This window comes from Cavia porcellus, unplaced genomic scaffold (genome assembly GCF_034190915.1).
Source record: "Cavia porcellus strain 051 isolate PalLab524CR breed Dunkin Hartley unplaced genomic scaffold, mCavPor4.1 scaffold_17, whole genome shotgun sequence".
NCBI lineage: Eukaryota > Metazoa > Chordata > Mammalia > Rodentia > Caviidae > Cavia > Cavia porcellus.
Genome location: NW_026947500.1, coordinates 20,269,536 through 20,294,602, shown reverse-complemented (window position 1 = coordinate 20,294,602; position 25,067 = coordinate 20,269,536). Strand labels below are relative to the sequence as shown.

Sequence of the window (25,067 nt, the reverse complement as noted above, 5' to 3'; positions counted from 1 at the left end):
TAACTAAATGCAAACTGATGAGTGTGGACCCTTTTCTGATACCATAAACAAAAAATTAATCAAGATGAGTCAAATGTAAGAGTTAAAGCTATACAAACTTTAGAAGAAATGGGAAAAAATCTTCATGACCTTAGATTTGGAAATGTATTCTTAGACATAACATCAAAAGCATAAGCAGTAAAAGAAAAAAAAATGGATAAATGGGATTTCATCTGTTGAGAGCTTTTGTGCATCAATGAATCCTGTAGTACCCAGAACATATAAAGAACTCTTACAATTCAACATCCTATTTAAAAAATGGCTAAAGGACTTCTCCAGTGAAACTGTATGAATGGCAAACAAGCATCTAAAAATTTGCTCAGCATCAAGTCATCACAGAGATGGAAATTAAAATGCAGCCAGATACTTCTTCAAAGTCAGGAGGATGGCTACAAATAAAACTGAGTATCACAATTAGCAATGATCTAGAGAAACTGCAGCTCTCCAACACTGCTGTTGGGAATTAAAGTTTGCAATAGTTGTGGAAAATGAACTGGGTCCAGATTCCCAAATAGTTTAACACAGAATTACTACATAATCTGACAATTCTTCCGGGTATACACTCAAGATGAACCAAAAACATATCTATACAACTGGGACATGAATCTTTACCACAGTATACTCATACAAGCCCGAAGAGGGTAAAAACCCAAGTATCAACCAAGTGATTATAAAGAAAATGTGTGTATATATTCAGCCTTGGGAAGAAAGAAGATCCTGACACAATACAGTATGGATTAACCCTGAAAACATACTAAATAAAAAAAACCAAACACAAAGCTCACGTACTGTATGATTCCATTCATATGAAATGTTTCCAGTAGGCAAACCCACAGCAGAGTAAGCAGATTACTTGTTGCCAGGGCATGAGGAAAGGGAGAATTAGGACTGACTGAGAGTAATGGATACCCACAGGCTTCCTCAAGGAGAGGTAGAAATGGTTAGGAATTAGGCAGACGGTAGTATAACATTGTGAATACACAGATATCACTGTTCTACATGTTAGAATGGGTAAATCAGTAATAACATACACATACTACTTATCACTTTAACCATTTTTAGGGTATGGTTTAGTGGTATTAATTGACATACTATGCAGACTACTACCACCAACTCCCAGAACTTTCTTATACTACAAAACAAGACTGCGCCCACCAACTAATTTCCCACTGCTCCCATTCCCAGGCCCAGGCCACCACCGTGCTGCAACATTCTGTGACTGACTTCTCCAGGTACCCCGTGAGTGACATTATGGTGCTAGACATTTTGTAACCATTTCATTTCACTTAGCACAATGTCTTCATCGTTCATCCAGTGTACCATGAGCTAAAATTTCCATATTTTAAAGGCTGAACAATACTCTATTGTAAGTAATACCTAACATTTTATCTGTTCATTGGTCCTTTGGCATCTGAGTATTTTTTTCCTCGTACAAATAATGCTTCTGTAGACATGGGTGTACATGCATCTGTTCTCAACCCTGCTTTATAAAACAGTGTTATCTGTTTTGATGGGAGATTTTAAATGAACTTTCAGAGGCTTTTTTCCCCTAAAGATACATATTATCTTTTACATTAGCTAAAAACTCAATTTGGGTGAAAGTTACCTAGAAAGAACCCAAAAGAGTAATCACAATTTGTTGAAAAAAAAAAATCACAAAAGACATAAATATATCCATTGCAAATTTATTATGCATTAGGAAGCTTAACCTAAAAACCAACAGCATAGTAAAAAGATATGTTATCTCTGTTCATGACTAAACAGGTTTCAAAATATATTTTCTTTTAAATGTATTCAGTCAGTACATAATCCTTTATAAAAGTTGTATATAGTTTTTCTGTCAATAGCTTCATTACATTTATAAATACAAGATTTACACAGCACCCCAGCAAAAAAATTAAAACCCTTACAAATATCTACATATATTTCATACCTATAAAACTTTCAAAGGAGTGCTTTGTTAAAGGAAGGCCCTAGTTAATGGTCCATTTAACTGTGCAGCAAAATACATATAAATCTGTAAAGTTGTCTTTGTCCATAAAACATCTCAAAAAATTAGCAAGACACTTATTGTGAAACTGGACTTCACTAAACCCTCATATTTATAAAGGAATTAAATGTGCGTATCCCATGAGATTCAGAAGTCTGATAAAGAGATTGAGATAAAGATTAATGGAAAACAAATGCATACTACATAGCAGTTAAGGCAGGTGTGTGACGGATGAGAAAAGCCAAGGGGGAGGAGATGGGCGATGTGGGAAGGAGCAAACAGGAATCAAGTATTACTATGAGGGGACTGAGACATAAACTCCACTGGTGTCCAGCATCTAACTCTCAGTCTCCCAAGAACGTCCAAATTATTAAAAACTTTCTTAGAAGCTTAGTCTTCCAATTTCTTTGTTGCTACTAGAATTGTTTTTGAGACAGGGGGGTCTTGCTGTGTTGCCCAGGCTGGTCTTGAACTCATACTACTCCTGCCTCTGCCTCCCAAGTAGCTGGGATTACAGCTATGCACTACCACATCCAGCTAGATGAGGTTTAGCTTTGCTCTGTAAAATCACTACAGATCTGACCAGGATGCTAAGCCCACTAACCTGATTTGCTACTTAGACAGGATTTGAGTTTGTAAGAAAGTTTCCTTCATCTGCTAAAGGTGATCACTAATCAGTATTGTTACTGTTTATTCTAGACAAGCATAAGAAGTTGAAGAAAAACAAAGGGAGAGTAAAACCGTAGCTTTTTTGTTTGACCTTTGGATAAAGGTAACAGACTCCTGATACTGAATGTTAATTTAAGAGTCCACTCATCGATACCTGTGGCAGGCCAAAGGGTATCATCCAGAGGAGGGAGGGAGGGAGGAAGAAAGGAAGGAATCTTCACCTGAAATCTTGCCCAAGATGGCACTTTCACAACAACCCCGCACCTTCTGGTGGAAAGACTGCTGCCTTTCTTACTCCAGTTATGAAAGGAAAGCCTTTTTAATTTCTGAGACAAGGTCTTACTGTGCAGTCCGGGCTGGGATGAACTTGGTCACAGTCCAGGTCAGCCTTGAACTCATGATCCTCTGCCTCAGGCTTCAATGTTGGTATGACAGGCGTGAACCACCTTGCCCAGCAGAAAGACATTTTTTTCTGAAGGATATGACTTTTCCTATTTAAGTTTCAAAGTTTGGACTCCAGATAACCTTGAGACTTGAATACTATTTATGGAGAAGTATTTCAAACCTTCCTTTGTCCTAATATACAACAGAAAAAGAATGGAAAAGAACAGGAGGGAGAGATGGTGGGTGGAAGGATGAAGGAATTGCTTCAGAACCTGGCCCAAAGGGTGTCGCTAGTTTCACCCCTCCAGCACCATGAGGTCTCCGCCGTGTGGCTGCCCTGAGGGCTCTGAGAGCTGCCCCTGCAGAACTCCCTCTCTCAGCGTTATAGCTCAGTGCTCTGGCTCCCAGGCTCCTCGAAGGAGGACAGCTCCCAGATGCTATTGTCTTGTAGCAGTGGTTCAATGTCCTCATCACTGCCCGGTTCCGGGGTGTTGGTCAGGCCACCACTGATGCTGCTGCTGTGTTTTTGAGCTCCACTGGCTTTACGGTATTCAGGGATGAATAAGGCAACCAGGAAAGACACAAGAACTATACACGCTCCAAATAAAAACGGTGGGCCTGGGATGACCGCTTTCTGATGGATGTGGAAAGTAAGACGAAGAATTTGGTCAGTGTTTTCAACCCAAGGAAATATACCACCTAAAAGTGAATCATTTTCTCAAAAGAAGATTTTAGTATTTCATTACACAATGAGCATGTAGAGCTTAGTCTTTGGAGTATAAAATGGCAATTAATCAGTGCTTTTCTTTGGGTACCACTGCTAAGTAGCTTTCCCCAACCTGAAAACCTACATACTGTGTATCTGTAATCTCATTCTGTGACCTAAGATTATTTCTATACACTAAGCATTAATTCTGATTTTATACTCAATATCTAAATATCACTTAAAAAAAAAAGGAACAGAGAAAGTGCCTTAGCTCAAATTATAGCTGGGTTTCTAGGTCATTTCAGGCATTATTTAATATGAGGTATTAGTGGGGGGCAAATCACATCCTGATCACATTGACTATGTAGGTGAAAACAGAACCTGAAGTTAAGACAAAGCTTTTCCAAGATATTAAATCTCTGAAGGAAGCTCTCCCTGATCCCAGGGAAACACACATGAGCTTACTGCTATAAAATAAAACGGTAATGTATCATTAGGAATCTCTCCAAAGCTGAGCTCACAAGAATTGCTATACTTGGACTAACCACAGTTACAAAACCAGGCAATTACCTGTAGGGCATCACTGTTAGAATTCAATTCCGGACCCAACTCGCTCAGTTCAACATGGAACATGTAGAATATGAAGCCATAAAGCGCCGGCCCTAGGCCATTGCATAGTCCTCTTATTCCAGTTATGATCCCCTGGGCAACTCCTAAAACAGAGCGAAGAAATAGGAATCAGGTTTCTCAGGAAAGCAGGTTAGGATGGGAACTTCACAGTACCCTGACAAACTACGATACACAGAGTGGCCTGGACCAAGTAGAAAGTGGATCACGAAGGCTTCACCATCACAGCCTCTCGCTACCCCAACGATTCCTTCGCTTTACCAAGTCCTCCTAGCGCTGTCCTTTCTTTCTGTACTAGAGTCTCCAAGACGATGACAGTAGTTCCAGTTTCTGAGATCTTTTTGGGTTTGAATTAATCATATCATCTACGTCTGCCAATAAATGGGCAATCATAAATCACAAAGCTAGTGTTATTCCCATTTCTGGAAATTTCCACTCCTGAGTGAACTGAGTGATTTCCCTGCACTGCCCATTTAATGGTGCATCTGCAATAACATCTGCCCTTTGCCTCTCATGGCTCTGGCTGCAGGCCAGGGGAATGGCCCCCATTCTCATGGCAGACACTATCCTCTCAACCGCCCTGGGTCTTCTCCATCACAGCACAGACCTGCACAGAATAACTCAGTGCTGATTTCTAGACACCTCTGCTTTCCAACATGGCTGGTACAAATTAGCTTGAATCATAGGAAATGGGTATTTAAGTCAAAAATGATCAACTACATGTTAGCCTAATGTAACACAGTCCACAGGCTGACTTAATATCACTTATACTTGTATGCATATGCATACATTTTTATGTATAAGCATAAAAACAAAAAAGTCAAAGACAGTCTGAATGACACAACAGTCCTCCAACACAGCTCAAGACTACACTTCAGATGCTAGGTGTCTTCCTCCCAAGCACAGCTACGCACCTGGGGGGATGACACACAATCTGTGGTTTTCAAGTGACACTATTTAAAAATGGATATAAAACAATTTCTGATCTGGCTAATTTCTGATCAGGAAAAATAAATAAACAAATGAAATTATCTTTTCCAATATAGTTTATAGAAAATTTTGAGAGCTTAGGAATTTAAAAAATAAGCCCATTAAAATTTTCTGCTTCCTAACTGCAGTACAGGGAGTTCTGAGAAAACGGACAAGGACTGATTCTGGCAGCAGAACTGTCTGCCAAGGAAGCCAAGGCACAGGAGGCGAGGCAGGGAACCAGCCAACTACTCTTCACGCTCAGATGTCCCTTAACTGCACCTCTCACTCTGTCCAACTACCAGAAACCACACGAATCTTTTCTTTACCCTCTCAAAGAACATTTCCTACATCAAGCTCACAGACTTTGACTTATTTTAAACTAGAGCAATTTTAATGATTAAATGACTCACTGCATTACAGATACCTACTGAAATGGGAAAAGTCAGGTTAATTCTGATGCTAACAAAAAAAAGGAGTCAGAACTGAAAAAGAGAAATGGGTATTTTCTAACTTAGTAACACAAAGAAGTTAAAAAAATTTTTTTAAGTATGAGTAAGATAAAGGCAGACAGGAAAACAAAACTTTCGTATCTGCAAAGCAAACACATATGCTCCTGGAGCAGGGGTCCCAGGCTGTCACCTCCTGGCGTCGATGTGAAGAGCTCAGAGCTTCAGGCTTCTGGTAGGAAGGTCTCAGCTGAAGGAGGAAACAGCAAGGGCCGCAACCTCACCTTGTTGATCTGACTCTGCATTCCTCGAGACAAGGGCACTGACTGCTGGGAATGTGATGCTGGACATGGCGGCCACCGTCCCTGCTGCCCACATCATCCTGTGACAACAGGACAGACCATGGTCAGGCCTGGGGGGCTCATAGTTCGGAATGCAGTGGCAAATGGACGGATGCCTGTTTGCCCATGTTCGGTTTTCCTGTATCACTCTCCTACCCGTTCCTTTTTTTTGAGCCAGGGTCTCACTACATACTTCAAGCTGGTCTTGAACGTGCTATGTAGTACAGGATGACCTCAAACTCATGATTCTTTTGCCTCAGCCTGTCTGTGATTACAGGCATACACCACCACACTGGCTACTTTTCCCTCTTTAAAAAAGGGGTTTTGTTTTTAAACTTTGAAGGGCAACACATCACATCGTTAATACCGATCTCTTTATAGGCTGACTTGGAAATAGAAGATCCAGGAAAATTTCATTTTCTTATTTCACATCTCTCAAAATCTCTTCTCTCTGCTCTGTCACAATCTGCAGCAGTAAGCACAATGCACTTCTGCAGAGGACTTCTTGTCCGTATAAACACTGCATTTCTACTCTGTGCTTCTCAAAGCCTCACCCTCACACTGCTGGTGAACCTCACAGCCTCCAGCTCTCTTCAGGGCAAAGCACCACCAACCGAGCCAGAAGAGCCCACTTCCCTCAGCCCTGTGGCCTGCTCTGCAGGGATAAGGCCTACACATGAGTCAAGGGGCAGTGTGTGAGGAAAGAGGCTCCGCTGGGCCTGTGCCCAGCTGGGTCAGACTTCCTGGGGAATGATCCTTACTGAAAGAGACAAATCCTTCATGATGGAAAAGTCTCCTAACACTGCAAGGGTTGTAACTCAATCAGCTAGAGAATCTAAGGTCATAGGACAAAAATCAAAAAGAACAAGAATCACCTACATTAATTTTAGGTAAAACATCACATATAACAGAGGAAATTTGGAATTTCACATGTTTATTCCTCAGCTAACTTCTAAATACTACGCGTCTACAGTTTCTCTAAATTAGACCCCTCTACAAACACAAAGTGAGAACCAGCTCTGATGTCTAAAATGGGGAGAAGATAGCACGTGTTTGGCAGGTAGGCACATGAGCAAACTTGCCACACAACGAGGAACTTTTGTTTCTTTTTATTCGAGTTTATTCTAACTTTTCTTCCCATTAATGGGAATCTAATACGCTAGGAGCAACTCCCTCAGGCCCCGTATGGCATTCAGAGAGACCTTGGTGTTCATCAAACCAAAAGCTGTATTTCATAAAGGTTATTTTATTGCCTAAGGTCACTTAACTAAATATGACAGCAAAGTTGCCACAATTATTTTTCCCTGTCTTTTTCTCTGGACTGTATGTGATGTCCCCAAACATCGGCAAATGTGTTTAAAATAACAGACACAGAATTTTATTGGCAGGCAGGCTAGGGAAAGGACACACACTGATTTAAGTAATGATTCAGTAAGAAACTGCTGAGGTGAAAGCAATCTTTACAAATCATCTTGAATTATTCAGTTCTACCCATCCCTGCCAACTTAAAGCTTAATGGCTTTTGAAATGCTGAATATGCCAAACTTGTGGCTTCTTATCACACCCAACAAGCCATGCCTCCTCTAACACATATCTGTCTGTTAGTTCTTAAGAATCTATGGGTAAAGCTTACCAGGCTTGAGATCCAAAACCATACCATGCCAACTGCAGCATCTGGAAGCCCAAACCAAGGAGAACAGTGTTCTTATTCCCCAGTGATCTCATCAAGATGCTCAGAAAGACTGTCTGCAAAGGAAAAAGAGATACGCTAAGAAACCATGTGAACACAGACTTAGAGTGAAGCCTGCTCACTGATAATCGGGTAACTCTAATGGCACACTGCTGTCTGTGACTTAGCAGACTGACAGTACTGACGTGTCTTTTGAGAAGTGGAGTTTTAGGGGCTCCCAGCTTAATCTGACTACCTGGCCCTGTTCTAGCAGCTCCCAAAAGATTATCACACCTTTTACCAGGCTCTTTGAAAAAAATGCCAAGCACTTAACTATGGGTGAACAGCAAAGCCCTGCTAAACATTTACAGATGTGGGATCTGGCTGAACAGTTTTATCAAGTTGGACTGGTGTAAGTTTGATTCTAACAAACATATCCCTGATAAATGGTGAGATAGCCTGAAAATGAATACAACAAAAGATGCCAGGAGCTATCAACTAAAGTTAATGTAACACACAAACAGAATTACATAATTACATGAGCTAATAGTCAAAACATTAACGAAAGCCTTTGCATTCTCATGAGCCTTGTCACACAAAGACCCACCTTAGAATATTATTACATGCTACATTTACTTAGAAAGTCAATAGATCTTTTCAAAACAAATAGTTGTCGACTGTAAATGTGCATTCCTCTCTCTGAGCCAAAGAAGTGCACACGAAATGTCAGACAGAACATCTGTGAAGCACACAGGTGCGGACAGGTGCAGTCAGCTGTAGCTGGCCACCCTATGCACAGGAACCTGGGGGCCTGGCCTCCTCGGCTGGGCTCAGCTCTGCCTCCAGTTTCCCCATGTGCGTAGGGGGGAGCTCTGACTGGATGCTTCTACAGCCCTGTGTGCTGTGGTCCTTTCACTTCAGGTAATAGCACAAAATGTGACCACCATTTTCCTGATTGTAAACTTCCATAGAGCATAGCATGCTTACAAATTATACTACAAACAATGCTACAATTTCTGTAGCTCTTCAGAAAAGCTCCATTGTAGGAATGCCTCATTTGGTTGACTTTTTCACATAGCTTGGGAGTATCTTCCACACACACTATGCGCTCCTGAAGAAATCACCTGGCAGGCCTTTTCTAAACTGGCAGCTGCAGCTCTGCCTAGTTTGGACAGAACCATATTTCTGCTCAGGTTCAAACCATTGCTTAAATTACACACTTCCCAGTGGATCCACTTATTGTTCTTTCCTTACATTCCATGGCTTCTTATACAGATGGTATTTTAGTATGTTTCTATAGAATTTCTCCATATTTCTCTAGTGAGAGTTTAAGGTTTTTACATAGATCATAGCACCTTACAGTTATAATTCTCCATTAATACTGCATGTTAACCTTAAAACAAACAACTCAATTTACTCATACTTTCTCTTAAATATATTCTTTCTTTATCACAGACGTAACTTTTTTTTTTTTAACTACACATGCTCAGGACAAATATCACAAAAATAGTGAGCTACAATACGTAACTTAAAAATGCAGCTGATTTCTTTTCATACATCAGTTCTAACATAAAGGGCCAAGCCTCTGACCATGCCCTCGGATCCTTGAGGTCTAAGATACAATAGTCTACGTCATCATTTCTATAGCCCAACAAAAATTAGAGGCCACAGTCCTAAGTGCATAGGGGAGTGTCACTAAAATTCACTACTGCAATGTTTAACTTCCTCATCATTATTTATTTTTTTGTCTTTTTCATTATTATCGGTACCGGGGATCCAACTCACAACTGCCTGCTTGCAAGGCAGGTGCTTATGTTGCTGAGCTAAATCCCCAGCCCCCTCATTATTATTTTAAAATTCACAGCATACATCAAAATGTTGCTAATTATGAAGGATATAAAATTATAGTAACTTCATAATGATTATACCAATATCCATATTTATTTATTCCTAATTAAATTGTTTCATCTACCTGATTCTGAGTTTGAGGTAGCTTCATTGTGGGTCTTTTACTAGGAAAGTGATACGGTTCTGCAGTGTTTAGTTAGAGAAGGAAATATAGCATCATTGATACTGTTTGCTCACTTGACATATAGACAAAAAAACCAACCACTTTTTGGTGGTAAAAATACTGTTCTTTTGTGAACACAGACACAATATGTGGAATTTGTTTCTTTGCATGAAAAGTAGAATCACAGGAAAAGGACTCAATTCTGTTGCTACCTTTCGGTTAACCAGAGCAATAATGTGCATAAACTCAAGCTTGTGTGCATACAACTTCTGCACAGCACAGGGTGACTGAATGAACCAGGATCCGTAGTAATCTGGTGCTGTGGAATATGCACACAAAAGGGTGGCCTCTACCAGCATTTTCTGGCATGCCACGTCAACCACCGTCTGCCTCAATGCCACAGTCCAGTTCTGTAGCCCGGCAAGACTGAACAATGAAAAGCTGGGAAATAATGGATTTTCCAGCTGGACTTCTACAAAGGTCCCCTCTGAAGAACTTTGCTAATCTTTTCAGGTCAACAGGTCTATTTGTTCCAAAAAATTTTTCCTTCTTCACCATGGCTTAGAATTACACAAATCAACCTGCTCCTTTTTGCTATGATCTTTAGAAACCTTACACACCAAATCCACTATTTCTTCACCTGTAAAGTCATTTTTATCCCTCTTTATATTTCCAGTTCACAAACATTTCTCTGATGCTTGCCGCATTCTACATCTGTATCAGAACAAGTTGTCATTCCAGTGTTTTATGAAATATATTATTATTAATTATTATACATAAACCCATTTCAGGATAATCCACTTGGTCATCTATTGTCCAAGAATCATTTGGGAGTCCACTGATCTGCTTCCATGTATGATCTTTCTTTGTAAATTTTTAGTGGAGTTTGCATCCACTGAGTTTTCAGTGCTCTCCTTGGCTGTTTTTCTGAACACTCTGCCATGCTCGGCACCAGCATGGTTTCCCAGACTCTAGTCTTGAGGATATATCCTTGGCTGCCGTCCTTGGTCTCCAGTTTCTTCAATTCAGTCTTGCACCAGCGACTCTCCAATGAGCTAAGCCCCTGGGCAGATGCTGCATCTCTATTCCTCTTCTTTTGTGGCTTCTACACTTGTGAGCTAAGCGGCTGCTGGATCCTTCAGCTCTCCAGCATGCACAGAGCCACTACCGATTCCCACTTCTGATTCTGCAGACAGTTACAATGGATGCTCCTGCCTTTGATCCTGTAAGCCTAACAAGACTTCTTTGCATAATAATAAAAATATGTTTCTAAATGAATCAATTTTATGATATACTCACTGATTCACGTTTTTTGGTCCTGGGGACAGCAAGGGTTGGAGCAGTTATTGCTGTTCATTTCTATTAATTTTTCACCATTAAAATAACGTGACACATTTTCCTGGTTAATTTTCTGGTATCTACAAGTTACTTAATGTCTTGGTTGTTTTACAGGCAAATAACAATACTGATCCAGCATAGATTAAAACAAATTATGCTACTGAAAGTTGTATGAAGCTCCCCTAAATCCGACCTCAACAAGAAGAGACAGTTCTGTGAGCCACGTCCCTGCTAGCTTCTGGGATTTGATGTTATCCTTAGCTGTGCAAGATACACCACTGCAAGCTGTGCCACGGGGTCTGAGGGGTACACTTGTCAATCTGTGGGTATTGAGGAGTAAAAGGAAAACAAAAACTTGTTAAAGTGTAGGTGAAACAACACTCACCTGAGCCACAATAGACAGAACTCCTACCATAGCTATGAAGGCTGCAATTTTAACAGATCCAAAACCTATGACCTAAGAGAATGGGAGAAAATACTTTAGTAACACAGATACTACAGAAATACCTCATCCAAAAAATGTTGTATTAAAATAACGTAAGTGACTTTAGGATAGTTCAACAAGTCAGTGCCAAATCAGGGCAGTGCTAAAATCTGAACCTATTTAACTAGTAATTTGTATTTAAATCTGATTTTAGAAATCATTATAAGCAGGCACAATCTACACTGAGATATTTTGGATACTATTTTCTAGGTCTACCTACTAATTCATATTCCTTCTCTATCCCCAACTCACAAATTGATACACGCAATAGGGAGAATAGGAAAGACAATGTGACTTGACTTTTGATGATGCTGACACAGAATTTCCTCATCAGCCAAACCAATGGCTCTCAACTCACTACACATTAAGATCATGTGGGCAGCAGAGTGGGAAAGAAGGGCAGAACCAGGAGGGCAGCAATGAGATGCTGGAACTCACTGGAGACCAGCTACATCAGACTCTGAAGTATGGCTCTGAGACAAATACATTCTAAAAAGCTCCCATGATGCTTCTAATGAGTTAGCAGCCAACAAAGCTGGCTGGTGATGACTTCTAAGCCTTTGGCTTTAACTGTAGCTCTGAAATGTCAACAATTTCTAATTTTTAAAATATTTGAAAAAGGATAAATTATTTTGCCTTCTGTAAACATTTTATCAAACATTTTAAATATCAAAATTTTATCTAAAACGTTATTCTTTAAAACAAGCACAAATAGAAAATAACAGAATATAATACCTTGTCCTGATTTAACTGGTGATGGTGACATGAACATAGTGTAGGAAAAACAACTAGAAAACTAAAAGCCATTGTTGTTATTTATTTGAAGGAAATTTTTAAACTTTCTTCCTTGGATTTTTCCATTGTATGTTCATTGAAAGCATATTTAATTTAACTATAAATGAATGTGTAATTTTCTATGCTAAACAATTATCTTCTCCAAATCTCTAGCTTCTACCCATCAAAGCAAAACAGAAGTAGAAAACCTAGAAAAACAAGTTCTACTTAGATGCTAACACATAAAGAAGTTTGTCTCATACTCTCAAAAAAATCTAGCAGAATACAGAGTTTATCAAGTATCATTTTAGAATATATGAAAAAAGCCAAGGGATTTATCTGAGGAGGAGGCCTGCTCTGCCAGAGTGGAGTACACCAGCAGGAAGGCCTTCTTTGCAGTGAGATCAGTAATGGCTAATGGTCAGAGGAGAGGCAGCTCGAGTTTGAGCAAGTCTGGAGACACAAAGAAAAGCCTACAAGAAAGGGTGCTGTTTCTTTCACATAAATCAATGATTACTTTAGGGGGACAAAAAAGGTAGAAACTGTTGAATGTTATTCATTGTTTTATTTGTGGTACTGGTCTCGAACTTATGACTCTCCTGTCTCACTACACTATGCCACCTGCCCAGTTCTACACAAGTTTAAAAACAGAAAGTGAGAAGACAGAAAAGATTTTGATTGTTGTTTGTGAAGCAACATGAGGTCCAGTGCAGTGGCTGACCTACAGCTCACAAGGCCAGGTCAGTAAGGTAGCCATCATCAGCACCAAGTCAGGATGTGTTTGGATAAACTTCCTCTCTGTGCAATCTAATGGATAGTCACAGATGGAAGTGTTTACAGTACTTTATCCATAGTTACCAAAACTAGGAAGCAGCCAAGATAGTCTTTAGTGGGTGAATGGATAAATGGGTATATCCAAACTGCTAAAACTGACAAAGAAAAGAACGAACTATCACGCCTAGAAAAGACAGAAGAAAGTTATGTGCAGATTACTAAGTGAAAGATGTCACTTTGGAAAGGCTACAAACTGTATGATTCTAACTCTGGGACAGTCTGGAAAAATCAGATTTACAGAAACCAAAAAGAGATCAGGACTTGCTAGTGGGTGCCACAGGTGGAAGGACGCACAGGTAGAGCACAAAGGATTCTTAGGGCAGTGAGAATAGTCTAGACCGCATGGTAAAGTAGGATTCATGTCACTACACGTTTATCTAAACCCACAGAATGTGTAACACAAGAATGAAGCCTACTGTCAACTACAGACTTAGTTCGTTCATTTAACTGTGACAAATGGACCACTCCAAGTGCAGGACTTGGATAGTGGAGGAGGCTGTGTACTTGTGGGGAAGGCTGAACGAGAATTCTGTGCACCTGCCCCTTACTTAGCATGAACTTAAAAGTGCTCTAAATGGAAGTCTTCAAAAATATGATACCTAGAGCCTGAGATGCTGAGGCAAGAGGATTGCAAGTTCAAGCCCATCTCGGACAATTCAATGACTGTGATACCCTCTGTGCAAATAAACAATAAATAATTCTCAACCGAAGTTTTCTGTAGTACGTATCTCATTACACGTTTTTGTTTTTTGAGATGGGGTCTCAAACTCTTGGGCTCAAGGGACCCTCCTGCTTTAGTTTCCTTAGTAAGGCATGCCCAACTGTGCCCAGCTTCTTGCTGTTTTTCAAGTCATCACTGCATTAAATGCTCCTGTTTACTAATTCTCCATCAGGACCTACGTCTATAACTGGAAGCAAGTTGACATGTTATCTTCTCTGTTTCCCAAGTTATCTTTAAGCAGATCCCAATCTCCAGTATTCCTCATATTCAACAGCTACTTGGTACCCACTACTCACCTGCCTGAGATACAGAAAAAAACTTGAATACTGTCCAGCTTCAGGAAGATAGGAAAGGAACACGGTGATACAGATAAGTAAGACAGTAGAATCCTTCCAAACTCTCTTCAGTGACTGGAAATAAGCAGAAAGCAAACACATAAATAAGCCAGTAGACAAAAGTATCACCAATGTTCTGCGATACAGGCTTTCACTATTTTGATTTATTAAGATGGATAATAACAGTTGAATGGATTATAAAAGGAAGTACATTTTAACATTAAATTTATCACCATCTTTCTGTGGAAGTAATGTCATTTCACATATATGCATTTTAAATATTACGGCTTTTTGAAAAACACTTAAGTCACCTTTGTGAGCAAATGTGGCTTGTATTTTTAAACAGATTCTAAACATCCCATAAACAAATCCTGAAATATTTCTATAGAACCCTTTTAAGGAAATCGCTTCTCTTGATTTATAGTATAACTTCTTTAAAGTCATATCCAGTATAGTTTTTGCCTGGCTCTTATAGCCAGTAAGGAATTTACACATAAACTCACTCCATTCTTCAAAGTGTTGACATTTAATTTGCCTTATGGTATTCAATTTATATTCCTGGAAACCTGGCAGACAAGAAAGTATGCTCCATACTAGTAAGAATATTTTAAATATCACTACTTTTTTGAAGAATCCTTATTTGCATACGATTACTCAACAAAACCTAAAGGCACAGAATTATGAAGCGGAAAGTGCTGCAAAGCTTCTAGGTCATCATCCTAGCAAAAAGAGCTAATGCCTTCTGAGACCTTGCTACACACAGACAGCAGAGTAGTTCTTTAACAGTAACTGCAAGTTCCACCTCATAGGAAGCTTCCACCTGGATCTTGACCCCTATGTGATAAAAAGGTGGGAAGCCTCAGTGCTGGCTCCCACTCTTGCGTCCTTCCCCAAACTCCTCCTTTACTATCTGACACCATGGCACAAAACACAACGTCCTCAGGTCATGCCCTTAGGGGAGATTCAAAATTTTTTCTGAGTTATTTTTCTTATATGTATTTTCTCCAAAAGGTAAACTTGGGAGACAAAAGCAAAAATCAAGTCTCGGGTTCACTGTTTTCCTCCAGTGCGTAATTCTGACAAGAATAATTTCAAGCTACATAAGTGGTGAGAAGGAAGGTTGATGAGAGACAATTTTTCTCAGCATTTTCCTAGTTAGTCTGACACACTCCTCGCTGGTTCCTTCTTAAAAAAAAAAAAAAAAAAAAAAAAACAAACAAACAAAACCTGTAGAAAACAAAGAATCTGTTTAATCTACATGATCTATTTAATCTACACACTGTAAGTTCAAAGCCTCTGGCCAATGTGGATGTATAATAACAACCTGTATACTAATAACTAGTATACAGAGCAAATGCATTTATCCTTAATTAATGAACTCATTTCAAATGACCAACTGCAATATTTTGTTAAAAGAAAGAAGGATGAAAACTACCAAGCAAAGAGAAACTCCTTCCCAAACTGTCACCAGATATTAACTGGGCATTTACTTTCTCTCATTTCTCCATGACGTGTTAGGCTTAAGTACCAATTCTGTACATTTCCTGGAACACAGACTACTTCACTGGTTTACTTATAATTAACATTTTTGTATTTTTACTGAAAAAAGAAATAGATCAACAACAGCTGGCATTCGTGAGGCTATGTGTATACTGTCTTATTGTCACAGAAAGATATTTACAAAGTCAGTATTTTCATTTACCGCAAAAGGGTCTGCTTGTTTCCAAGAAATCTGAGCTCCCCAGGAAACTGGTCTTATTTTCTCTGGCAGAGATTCTGGAACCGCCACCAAGATGAAGCAGATGTCCAGAAGAGCCACCACTGTTGCCACCAGCACCACAAGGCTGTCTCCATATTTGGCAGAAAGGAATGCTCCGATGGCTGGGCTGCTGACCAGACTAGCTGCAAAAGTGGCTGAGACCTGTGAGGAAGCACAGTGTCACTTACAATCTCACGGCTGAACACCTGTGGAGAAAACATCTTTTACCCAGCTCTGACTTAACGATTATGCAACTTATATCTGCATCAAAATATTACACTGTACTTCATATTAACGTATACAACTTTTATTTATGCTATCAGTTTAAAATTTTTAACATGTAATAAGTGTGGAGATACAGGGGAATGCGTATCTCCACAGGCATTTTCCACGGTGGAGAAACAGTGCAGTACACAGTGTGATGAGTGTGTTCCTGGCCCTCTTCCCTGCTCTGGTGACCACCGCTGTCGGTCCAGTAGGAGTATCTTGTCCTCTGAACCCTTTCTTGAAGCCTTTCTGTTAGCTTCTTTCCTATACAGTGCTGCGCAGAAGTCCCCATGTCAGATGAGGTGCAGGAGACATGGGAGTAGGGAAGAGGCAGGGCTAAACAGCAGGTAGGAGTCAAAAGGGATGTGGGGCTGAAAGAGAAGTTTTCAAACTACTAATTCTAAAATCAACAAAGTAAAAACCATTGTTTTGTGGGACAGTGATAATTTACAATGTCCACTGCTGATTCATGAAGTTATTTATTTGGTCAGCACTGAAGGACACTTAATTCCTTTCCAGGAATTAGGACCCAGGAAGGCCTCACCCTCCAATCGACTGTTCTCCACAGTGCTGCCAGGTGATCTTTCTTCTTCCACTTCTGATTGTGGATATTTTTAAGCAGAGGAATTTGGGGGAAGGACAACACACACTTAGGAAGTTATACTTCACCATTCTTTGGTGAAATGTTTTTTAGATGTTTGTTCCTTGCTTTCATCAACATGTGTAGGAGGTGTCCAGGCATGGAACATGTGTCCACACATGCTCGTCCACATGCCTACATGCTACCTTTCCTCAAACCACTTGACAGTAACGAGGGTTATCTATTTCATAACTGCTTGCTGAGTTAATGAAAGGTCTTTTTTCTAAAGTACTGTACTAAGTCCTAGGTGAGTGCCTAATACAGACAAGCATTAGAACTATACCAGATTGCTGAGGTTCTAACACCTTAAGTCTTTTTTATGACCTTATTTTTAATCTTACTTTCTAGAAACTAATTATTGCTAATTATTGCTCCAGTTTTTAAAAAGCAGTAATTTTCTTACCCATCCATAAGCAGTACTTCGTTCATGCTCCTGAGTAATATCAGCTACATAGGCAAATATCACAGAGAATGTAACTGAGAAGACTCCAGATACAGAAATCATCGCAAAATACCACCTATAAAAAAATAAGAGTTTAATTAGTCAAGAAAGAGGCAGTATATGTTCATTTTTTGACCAGACTCAAATATATTATGTAAGGACTATAAACCAAGAAGTAAATATGCATGTGTATGTAAGTACAGTATACTTAAAGACAGAAGAAATTAAAAGTCAGGATGGGGAGAAAGAAGCAGAAACACTAGCTTTGTTATTGCTCAAAGGGGTACATATATCAAAAAAATGAAAAGATAGTTATAGAGACAAAAGAGAACGAATAAGAAAGTAAAGTTCAGTTTTACACAATTACAATTTTAAAGATGACCAATTAAATGAAATCTTTTCAAATTTTCAAATTTCCTTGCTATAGCTAAGAAAAAGACCCACGCAACGAATGATTTTTAAAAATGTACACAAAGAACATGAAGCCAGCACTTGGCGCTGCTTTGCTAAGCTAGCATTGGACGCTGACCACTGCTCTGCCTTGGGAGGAGTAACAGGGAAACACAGTCCAGGAGGCAAAAAAACAAGAACCACACAAAAGCAAAAAGTGTAACAGAAAGTTTATACAATTAAAATTTGAATAATCGTATTATATACACAGGTGCTTAACAAAGCCTACTTAAAATAGGAAAGAAGGGGAAAAATGAGAAAAGGAAAAATGGAACAAACCTTTGGTAAATAAGGAGGGGAAGAGAGGTTGAAAGGAGTGTTGGGAAATGGGTAAAAAAACAACCAATATACATCATGTACAGGTACAAATTACCTATAATGAATGTGATCATCATATATCTAAAATGTACCAATGAATCTAATTTTAAAAAACCCAATATAATAGCCAGTCAATAAATAAAATAGCAAACAGCATCCCAAAGAACAGAAAGTGGGGCTTATAAAACTTATTAATACATTCATCATATTATAGTTCTTAACTCCTTAACGCAAATAATCTCCATGCTGAAAGGCTATCTAATAAGATGTGATACCCAATCTTGATTTTAAATAAGAAAATACCTGCATAAAATAGGAATGAGGACTTTTCAACATAAAAGCAGCCTAAGGTCTAATGACGAAATAACACACTCTACATACACAAAGCCTTCTGATTGCCATCACTTTTATCTGACATTATTTATTAGCACAAGAAGCAAAGGCAGACAGAAGTACGAAAAGTGGAAAGAGAAAGGTCAAATTATCTACAGATCACATCAATATACCTGGAAAACCAAGCAGAGGGAAACTGACTACTTGGTGACAGAACAAAAAGAACACAATGAATATGAATAAGAGTTATCAACAAATGTACAAATTTAACAAATGTATACTAAAGAAATTGTAAGCTGTAAAAAGCATTTTAAAAAAGCATGATATGTTCTTGAACATAAAAATTCATTATCTAAGAAAATACAGGCAGGGGATTTAGCTCAGCGGCAAAAGTGCCTGCCTTGCAAGTGTGCAGTTGTGAGTTTGATCCCGGTACCAAAAAACCCCTCAAAATCCAAAGAAGTAGAGAATACAAAGATTATGGATACCCAGCAAATTTACAACATGACAATTGTTGACATGAAATTCCTAGTAATAATCACACGAAAACATTTCTTCCATGAATCAAAAACAGAAACTCTAACAGCATGAAAAACCAAACCAAAATTGAGGATGTAGCTCGGGTAAGGCAATCACCTAGCACACACAGCCTAGGCTCAGGCCCAGCTCAGCAAGGGGCGGAAACAAACTGCTTCATCTTCTCATGGGAAGAACACTGTAAGCAACAGGAGAACTGGCCAAAGCACTGTTCTCCTGCCTCTAGAAGAAACTACTAAGCTTCTGTATTAAGACCAACCCTTCTATGTCAAGTTAATTGACTTGAGGTTACATGTTAAAATGCTTTTCTCTGATATATCATACTGAAGAGAAAAAAAATGAATTCAAATTCAAATCAACTTAAATTCAAATCCCATTATATTCAGAGTAGCCTATCAGCCCTGCTAACAGTATATACAAAAAGAGACTCTTTATCTGTTAGGATGTGAACTATGTCCAACTCAGTGTCCCCGTGAGCTGACAGAGACAACACATCTGCAAAGACAACAGACTCACATTGGGAAGGACAGGGGATCCTTCCTAAGACTTAACCCCTATAAATGACAACATGGCAGGAAAAACTGCCTTAGGCATCTTTTATTTGTTTCTTCATCTAACTTATTTCTTTGAAACTCAATTTTGTTATGCCTTCCTTCCCCATTAATGAAATGGGCATGATGTCAACTGCTTTCTGTATTATCCAAGATATGGAATGAAAGCACGGTCCCATGCAGAGTACATAAAGATGCACCTTTGGAGCGGGACCCAGGTCTAAGCAGAAATTTACTCGTTTCACACACATTACACCTATGGGCTAGAAGTAACCTGATGCAATATTTTAAATGGTTTTGTGTGAGAAACAAAGTTTGTGTACACTGAATAATCAGACTTTCATGTCAGTGCTCAAAAAGTGCTGGATTTGGAACACTTCAGGTTCTGGATTAGGGATGTTCTCTCTGCACTCTCTGTGACCCCAAACAGACTGGTACACAGTGTAGGGCTGAGCTGCTCACCATGGGTTGATCCTCATCAGGGGAATGGGGAAGCAGGTGAAGAAAACTGTGCCGAGGAGAAAAGGCTTCCTTCCCCACACGTCGGAGAGTGCACCAATGAGCGGGGCGCTCAGGAAAGACAGCAGGCCCTGAAGAGAAGCACAGCCACGGTCAGATCAGGACGGAGCTCTCGCATCACAGCACCTGTATTTCTTATTTTCCAGATGCATCAGTGCCAATCATTTTATTAGTCTCAAAAGAGAATAACTTGAAACAAATACAAACTATTGTTTTGGGGTTTTTGCTTTAGTTTTCAGAATGTGACTGGCACCTGTTGCAGCAAACAGTGATTCCCATTGTGCGTAGCTGCACATATACAATTCGATTCTCTTTCTAATCCCTTTCTCTTCCTCCCGTCATCCAAAAAAGATCTATTTCCTATTATCTCTCATTTACTGTATTTTGCTTTTTATTTGTATTTTTTGTTTCTCATATAAGCGAAAGCATACAAAATTTAAACTTGCGAGTCTGACTTATTTTAATAAGCATTATGGTTTTTTTCGTGTTGTGAGACCGGGTTGCATCTCCCTACCTAAGCTATAAGTGTGGCAGTCACAGGCATGTGCCACTATGGCTGGTTATGAACTACTATTTTTCACAAAGTGTATTAAAACATGCTGTTAAAAAAGGAATAAATTAGCTTGTTCTGCAGAAGAAATAAGCAAAGAAGTGCTATGACGTATGTATGGGTAGCCCTAAGATGGAAATACACCAATCACCTGCAAGAATACATGCTGCCCATCTGCTCTGCGCAGGGCTCGGGATTAACTGGGGACCCTGCATGAACAACAGTGGACATTTCAAGGAACTTTACCGGGTAAAAACGGTGAATGCGCAAACATAAAATATGAAAACAAAAAGATTTTTGATCAACCAAAGTAATTTATTCCTACTTGGTGAGTTTGAAAAGAAAATGATCCCACTTTAACAACGGAGCTGACATTACAAGCAGGGCAGTTTGAGACTCCTGCTTGCCCGGCCCATTATTACCATTCACTACTGGCCACTTTCACATTAGTATATGGCTACGTACTGGGGGGAACAGACAGGTAAGACAAGAGAGGACAGACAGACATTATACTAGTCTTTACTTTTTATATTTGAATGTTCCTAATAATATTTTTGAAATAGGCTCACCAAAACCTGTCCCCCAAACACCTCCTACAAGCAGTCTCAGCAGTTTTCTAAACACACCGCGCACCTGGTGTTGTGCTCTCACATTGATGCAGTACAGACGAAGCAGTCCCTCTGGTAATGGAAATCCATTCTGAGCTAGGGCTACAAAGGATGTAGTTTTGAGATATGGTCTCACTACATTGTCTGGGCTGGCCTTGAATAACTATATGTAGACCAAGGTGTACTCAAACTCCTGAGTGCTGGGATTACACGTGTGTGCCACCATGCCAGACTAGAAACCTTTTTCTTTTTCGTCTTTTTGAGACAGGGTCTCACTAGGCAGTTCATGCTGGCCTTGTACTCACGTTGTAACCCATACTGGAACTCCCAACAATGCGCCTGCCTCAGCATTCAGAGTGCTGAGATTACAGGTGTGCACCACAACGCCCAGCTTAGAAAACCTTTCATATTGTTTCAAAAATTAAGTATAAAAGTCCTAAGTAGCTGGGTGGTATGAAAGTGACCAAGAAAACAATACAAAAAATTTAAGAGAGCAAAGCAGAAGAAAGTAAGTACTACCACCAAAATTAATAATAAAAACTTTTTAGGCACAAAAAGACTCAGGAAAAGTTTTTGGACAGTTCTGATTTCATATGTAATACAATGCTTAAAAATTGCTTTTTTTTTGACATGATGCTGAGATGGAACCCAGGATGTAACACAGCCCAAGCAAGTCATTCTTCAAACAAAGGACACAAGAAAGCCAAGTACTTATATCTAAAAGTATATAAACACACGTTTTCTAGATTATAGATTTAAATTGTACTTTAATAGTTTAAATATTTAAACCAAATTCTCAGTGACAATAACATTAAAAATATCCTCTGCTTTACTAAGATACTAATTTAATAAAACCTTTGCCTCTTTGGAAAACTTTTATTTCCTAAAAACTAAACTTTCTTTTGTCCCATTCTTTCCTAGTATCCAGACTGTCCCTTGTGCCCATCAAGCTACATTAGTGGAGTCATAAGATATTTTGTACTTTGACTAGGCAAGGACAGTAGATCATAGTATTTAAAGTGCCAGAGTACAATCTGCAAGTAAGAACAAAATGATTTTTAAAAATGGAAACTAGACTGACTCAAAATCCCACTCTTTAGCTGAAATAGTCATTTTTTTTCCCTGTTGTTTTGTTTTGTTTGCAACTGGGTCTTTCTATGTAGTTCAGGTTGAACTCATTAGGTAACCCAGGCTGGCTTTGAACTCACTGTGATCCTCCTGCCTTAGCCTACCCAGGGCTGGAATTATGAGTGCATCACCATGCTTGGCTTGAAATATTCATTTTTGTCATTTATAGGTAGTTACATGCTGTAAAGTCACCACAAACACTAGAGTAGTAACTACAGAGCCAATGCTCCCAAGAGATACAAGGACAGCGTATTGTGAGGCCCTGTCCAACCTCAGCTGGAAGCATACACATCAAATAACTAAAGAGTTTTCCCTTGCTCTGTATCTGTGAATAACCACAAAGGCACGTGAGGAACTGATTTAGGGGCTGAAATGAACTTTTTGAGGGGGTGACTTACAAATATGAAACCTGTATCACACAACCACAGCCACTTAAGTACTGGATACAACTTCAGTTATAATCAAGGAAATTCTAACAAAACAGATACAATTTTCAAGCTAGCAAATGGGTAATACCAACAAAACAGATACAATTTTCAAGCTAGCAAATGGGTAATACTAACAAAACAGATAATTTTCAAGCTATTAAATGGGTAAATACCCAAAAAGCATCACCTGCATGACAGCACCATGAGACAGTCACTACCTAATGATGCAGGAGGTGTGCAGTGGCAAAAGTGCTCAGAAGGCAGTGTGACAGTGTGAATGGAAGACCCTGACAAACACCCAAACTGGTTAAATCTTCAAAACTATTTTGTGCAAACAGTAAGAAATGTAGGCAAGATTTATTTTTGAAAAAATTTGCTATAGAATTAGCTTCAGCAGTTTGAAAATCATCTGAAAGGGAAGTGGGTGAGTGTATTATGATAATGTCATGCGACAGGATGGTATGTAATCATTTCAACAGGAACCGCCTTGCTTTATGTGGCAGTGCAGCACCAGCAAATGATCCTGCAACATGATCTGAACAATCTACTAAAAAATACTAATTGTTTAGTGACCTTCAGAAATCTTTGCCAAAGCTCTGCCTTTTCTAATCATTTCGAATGGTTAGTGAAATTTTACAAAAATTATAGCACAAAATTAGTACAATAATTTCTTTTTTAAAAAACAGTACTGGGGATTGAACTGAGGACCTCATTTATGCTAAGCCAAGAATTCTACCACTGCGCTACATTCCCAGGTAATACACTAATCTTAACAATATTGAAAGTATCGAGAATCGAAGTACTTTCTTTGTAAAAACAAACACACATTAAGAGGAGATTTCTGGGAAGATGGCAAAGAAGAAGCCCATGGAATCTGTCTGCCTGCCTAGACAATCTGCTTGCCTAATACAATCTGACTGATGAAACTATTTTGTAATTCTGGAGTCTATCAAAGGCTTATAACTTCCAGGGAAAGGAAGGCTTGCTTCAGAAAAGTACGATTTCAGCCAGGCGTGGTGGTGTATGTCTATAATCTCAGATTGAAGCAAAAGGTTCACAAATTCAAGTCCAGCCTGAACAATTTAGTCAGATCCTGTCTCAAAATAAAAATAAAATTCTGGGTATGTAGCTCAGTTCAGATTATGGGCTCAGTCCCCAGGACACATATACATACACACACTAAAAGTACAATTTCAGCTCTCAGTAGCAGGTACCCATTTGCTACCCCCAGCCCCACGGAAGGCAACTGAACAGTGTCCTGAGAGGAGCTTCTACAACCTTGTAAGGGTTGGTACTCTTCCCCAACATTAGGGATCTATGTTTCTATCAGTGGTGCAAACAGGGCACTGTTGCTCCTTCTCCCATTGTTGGAGTGGTTGAAGTGATTTTTAAAAGCTAATGCTCTTTCCCTTCTTTTCTCCCCTATCCCTCATTTTCTTCTTTTGGGAGGCAAGCATTTAAGATTAGAACACTCAAAAGCAACTGTAGCTTTCCTGTTGCTGGACACAACACCTGAAACTTACAACTTAGAGGAGGGGAGGTTTAATTTAGCTCTCAGTTTGGGGAGATTCAGCACATAGATGGCAGGTTCCAAGGCAGGAACATCTAGGAGGGCACGGAAAGTGAAGCAAAGCCACTTAGTTCACCGCAGCTGGGAAGCAGAGGAAAGAAGTGCCAGAGACCAACAGGCAAAGGACTATAAACAGCTCTCAAGGTCATGGCTCCATGACCCACCCAGACACATACCGGAGTGCCCTTTACTAATCTGGTAGACGTAGTCCAATTAAGGTAACATGTCAGAACTGAAGTCATGTAGGGCTATTATAAAGTGACAGTGCATACCCAAGAAAAGGTATAGGTTAAGAATATACCTTAAACTTAAACCTCAAGATGACCCCTTGACCACAGTAAAGCTGTAACAAAAACAACAAAAATGATAACAAAAAATTGCTAACACGAGGAAAGAGGGAGAATCTGACTTTCATATTTACCACATTACCAGATTTAAATATCTAGTTTTCAACAGAGAATCACAACGCATACAGAAAACTGGTAATGTACCAAAAAAATCCAAACCAAAACAAAACAAAAACCAAAAAAATAAAACAACACAAAAAGCAAACTGTCTCTGAAAAAGGCCAGGCAGCAAATACACTAAATAAGGATTTGATTTAAAAATTTTAAAGCACATTTTAAT

At 39.3% G+C, this 25,067-nt stretch overlaps 1 protein-coding gene and 1 pseudogene across 4 annotated transcripts in view; both read right to left on the bottom strand.

The window, feature by feature from the left end:
• The window catches only part of Mfsd14b (major facilitator superfamily domain containing 14B), a 72,150-nt gene that overhangs the window by 15,011 nt on the left and 32,072 nt on the right, over nt 1-25,067 (bottom strand). For all 4 annotated transcript variants that reach the window (XM_003468392.4, XM_063227359.1, XM_063227360.1 and 1 more), the window contains 8 exons: nt 20,100-20,227; nt 17,410-17,524; nt 16,043-16,261; nt 14,302-14,415; nt 11,578-11,649; nt 7,808-7,920; nt 6,118-6,215; nt 4,359-4,501 (listed from right to left, as the gene is read on the bottom strand). In XM_003468392.4, coding sequence (XP_003468440.2) covers nt 4,359-4,501; nt 6,118-6,215; nt 7,808-7,920; nt 11,578-11,649; nt 14,302-14,415; nt 16,043-16,261; nt 17,410-17,524; nt 20,100-20,227 — 1,002 coding nt within the window. The remainder of the gene's footprint in view (nt 1-4,358; nt 4,502-6,117; nt 6,216-7,807; nt 7,921-11,577; nt 11,650-14,301; nt 14,416-16,042; nt 16,262-17,409; nt 17,525-20,099; nt 20,228-25,067) is intronic.
• LOC106027334 (caspase-3-like) lies at nt 9,576-10,812 on the bottom strand (annotated as a pseudogene).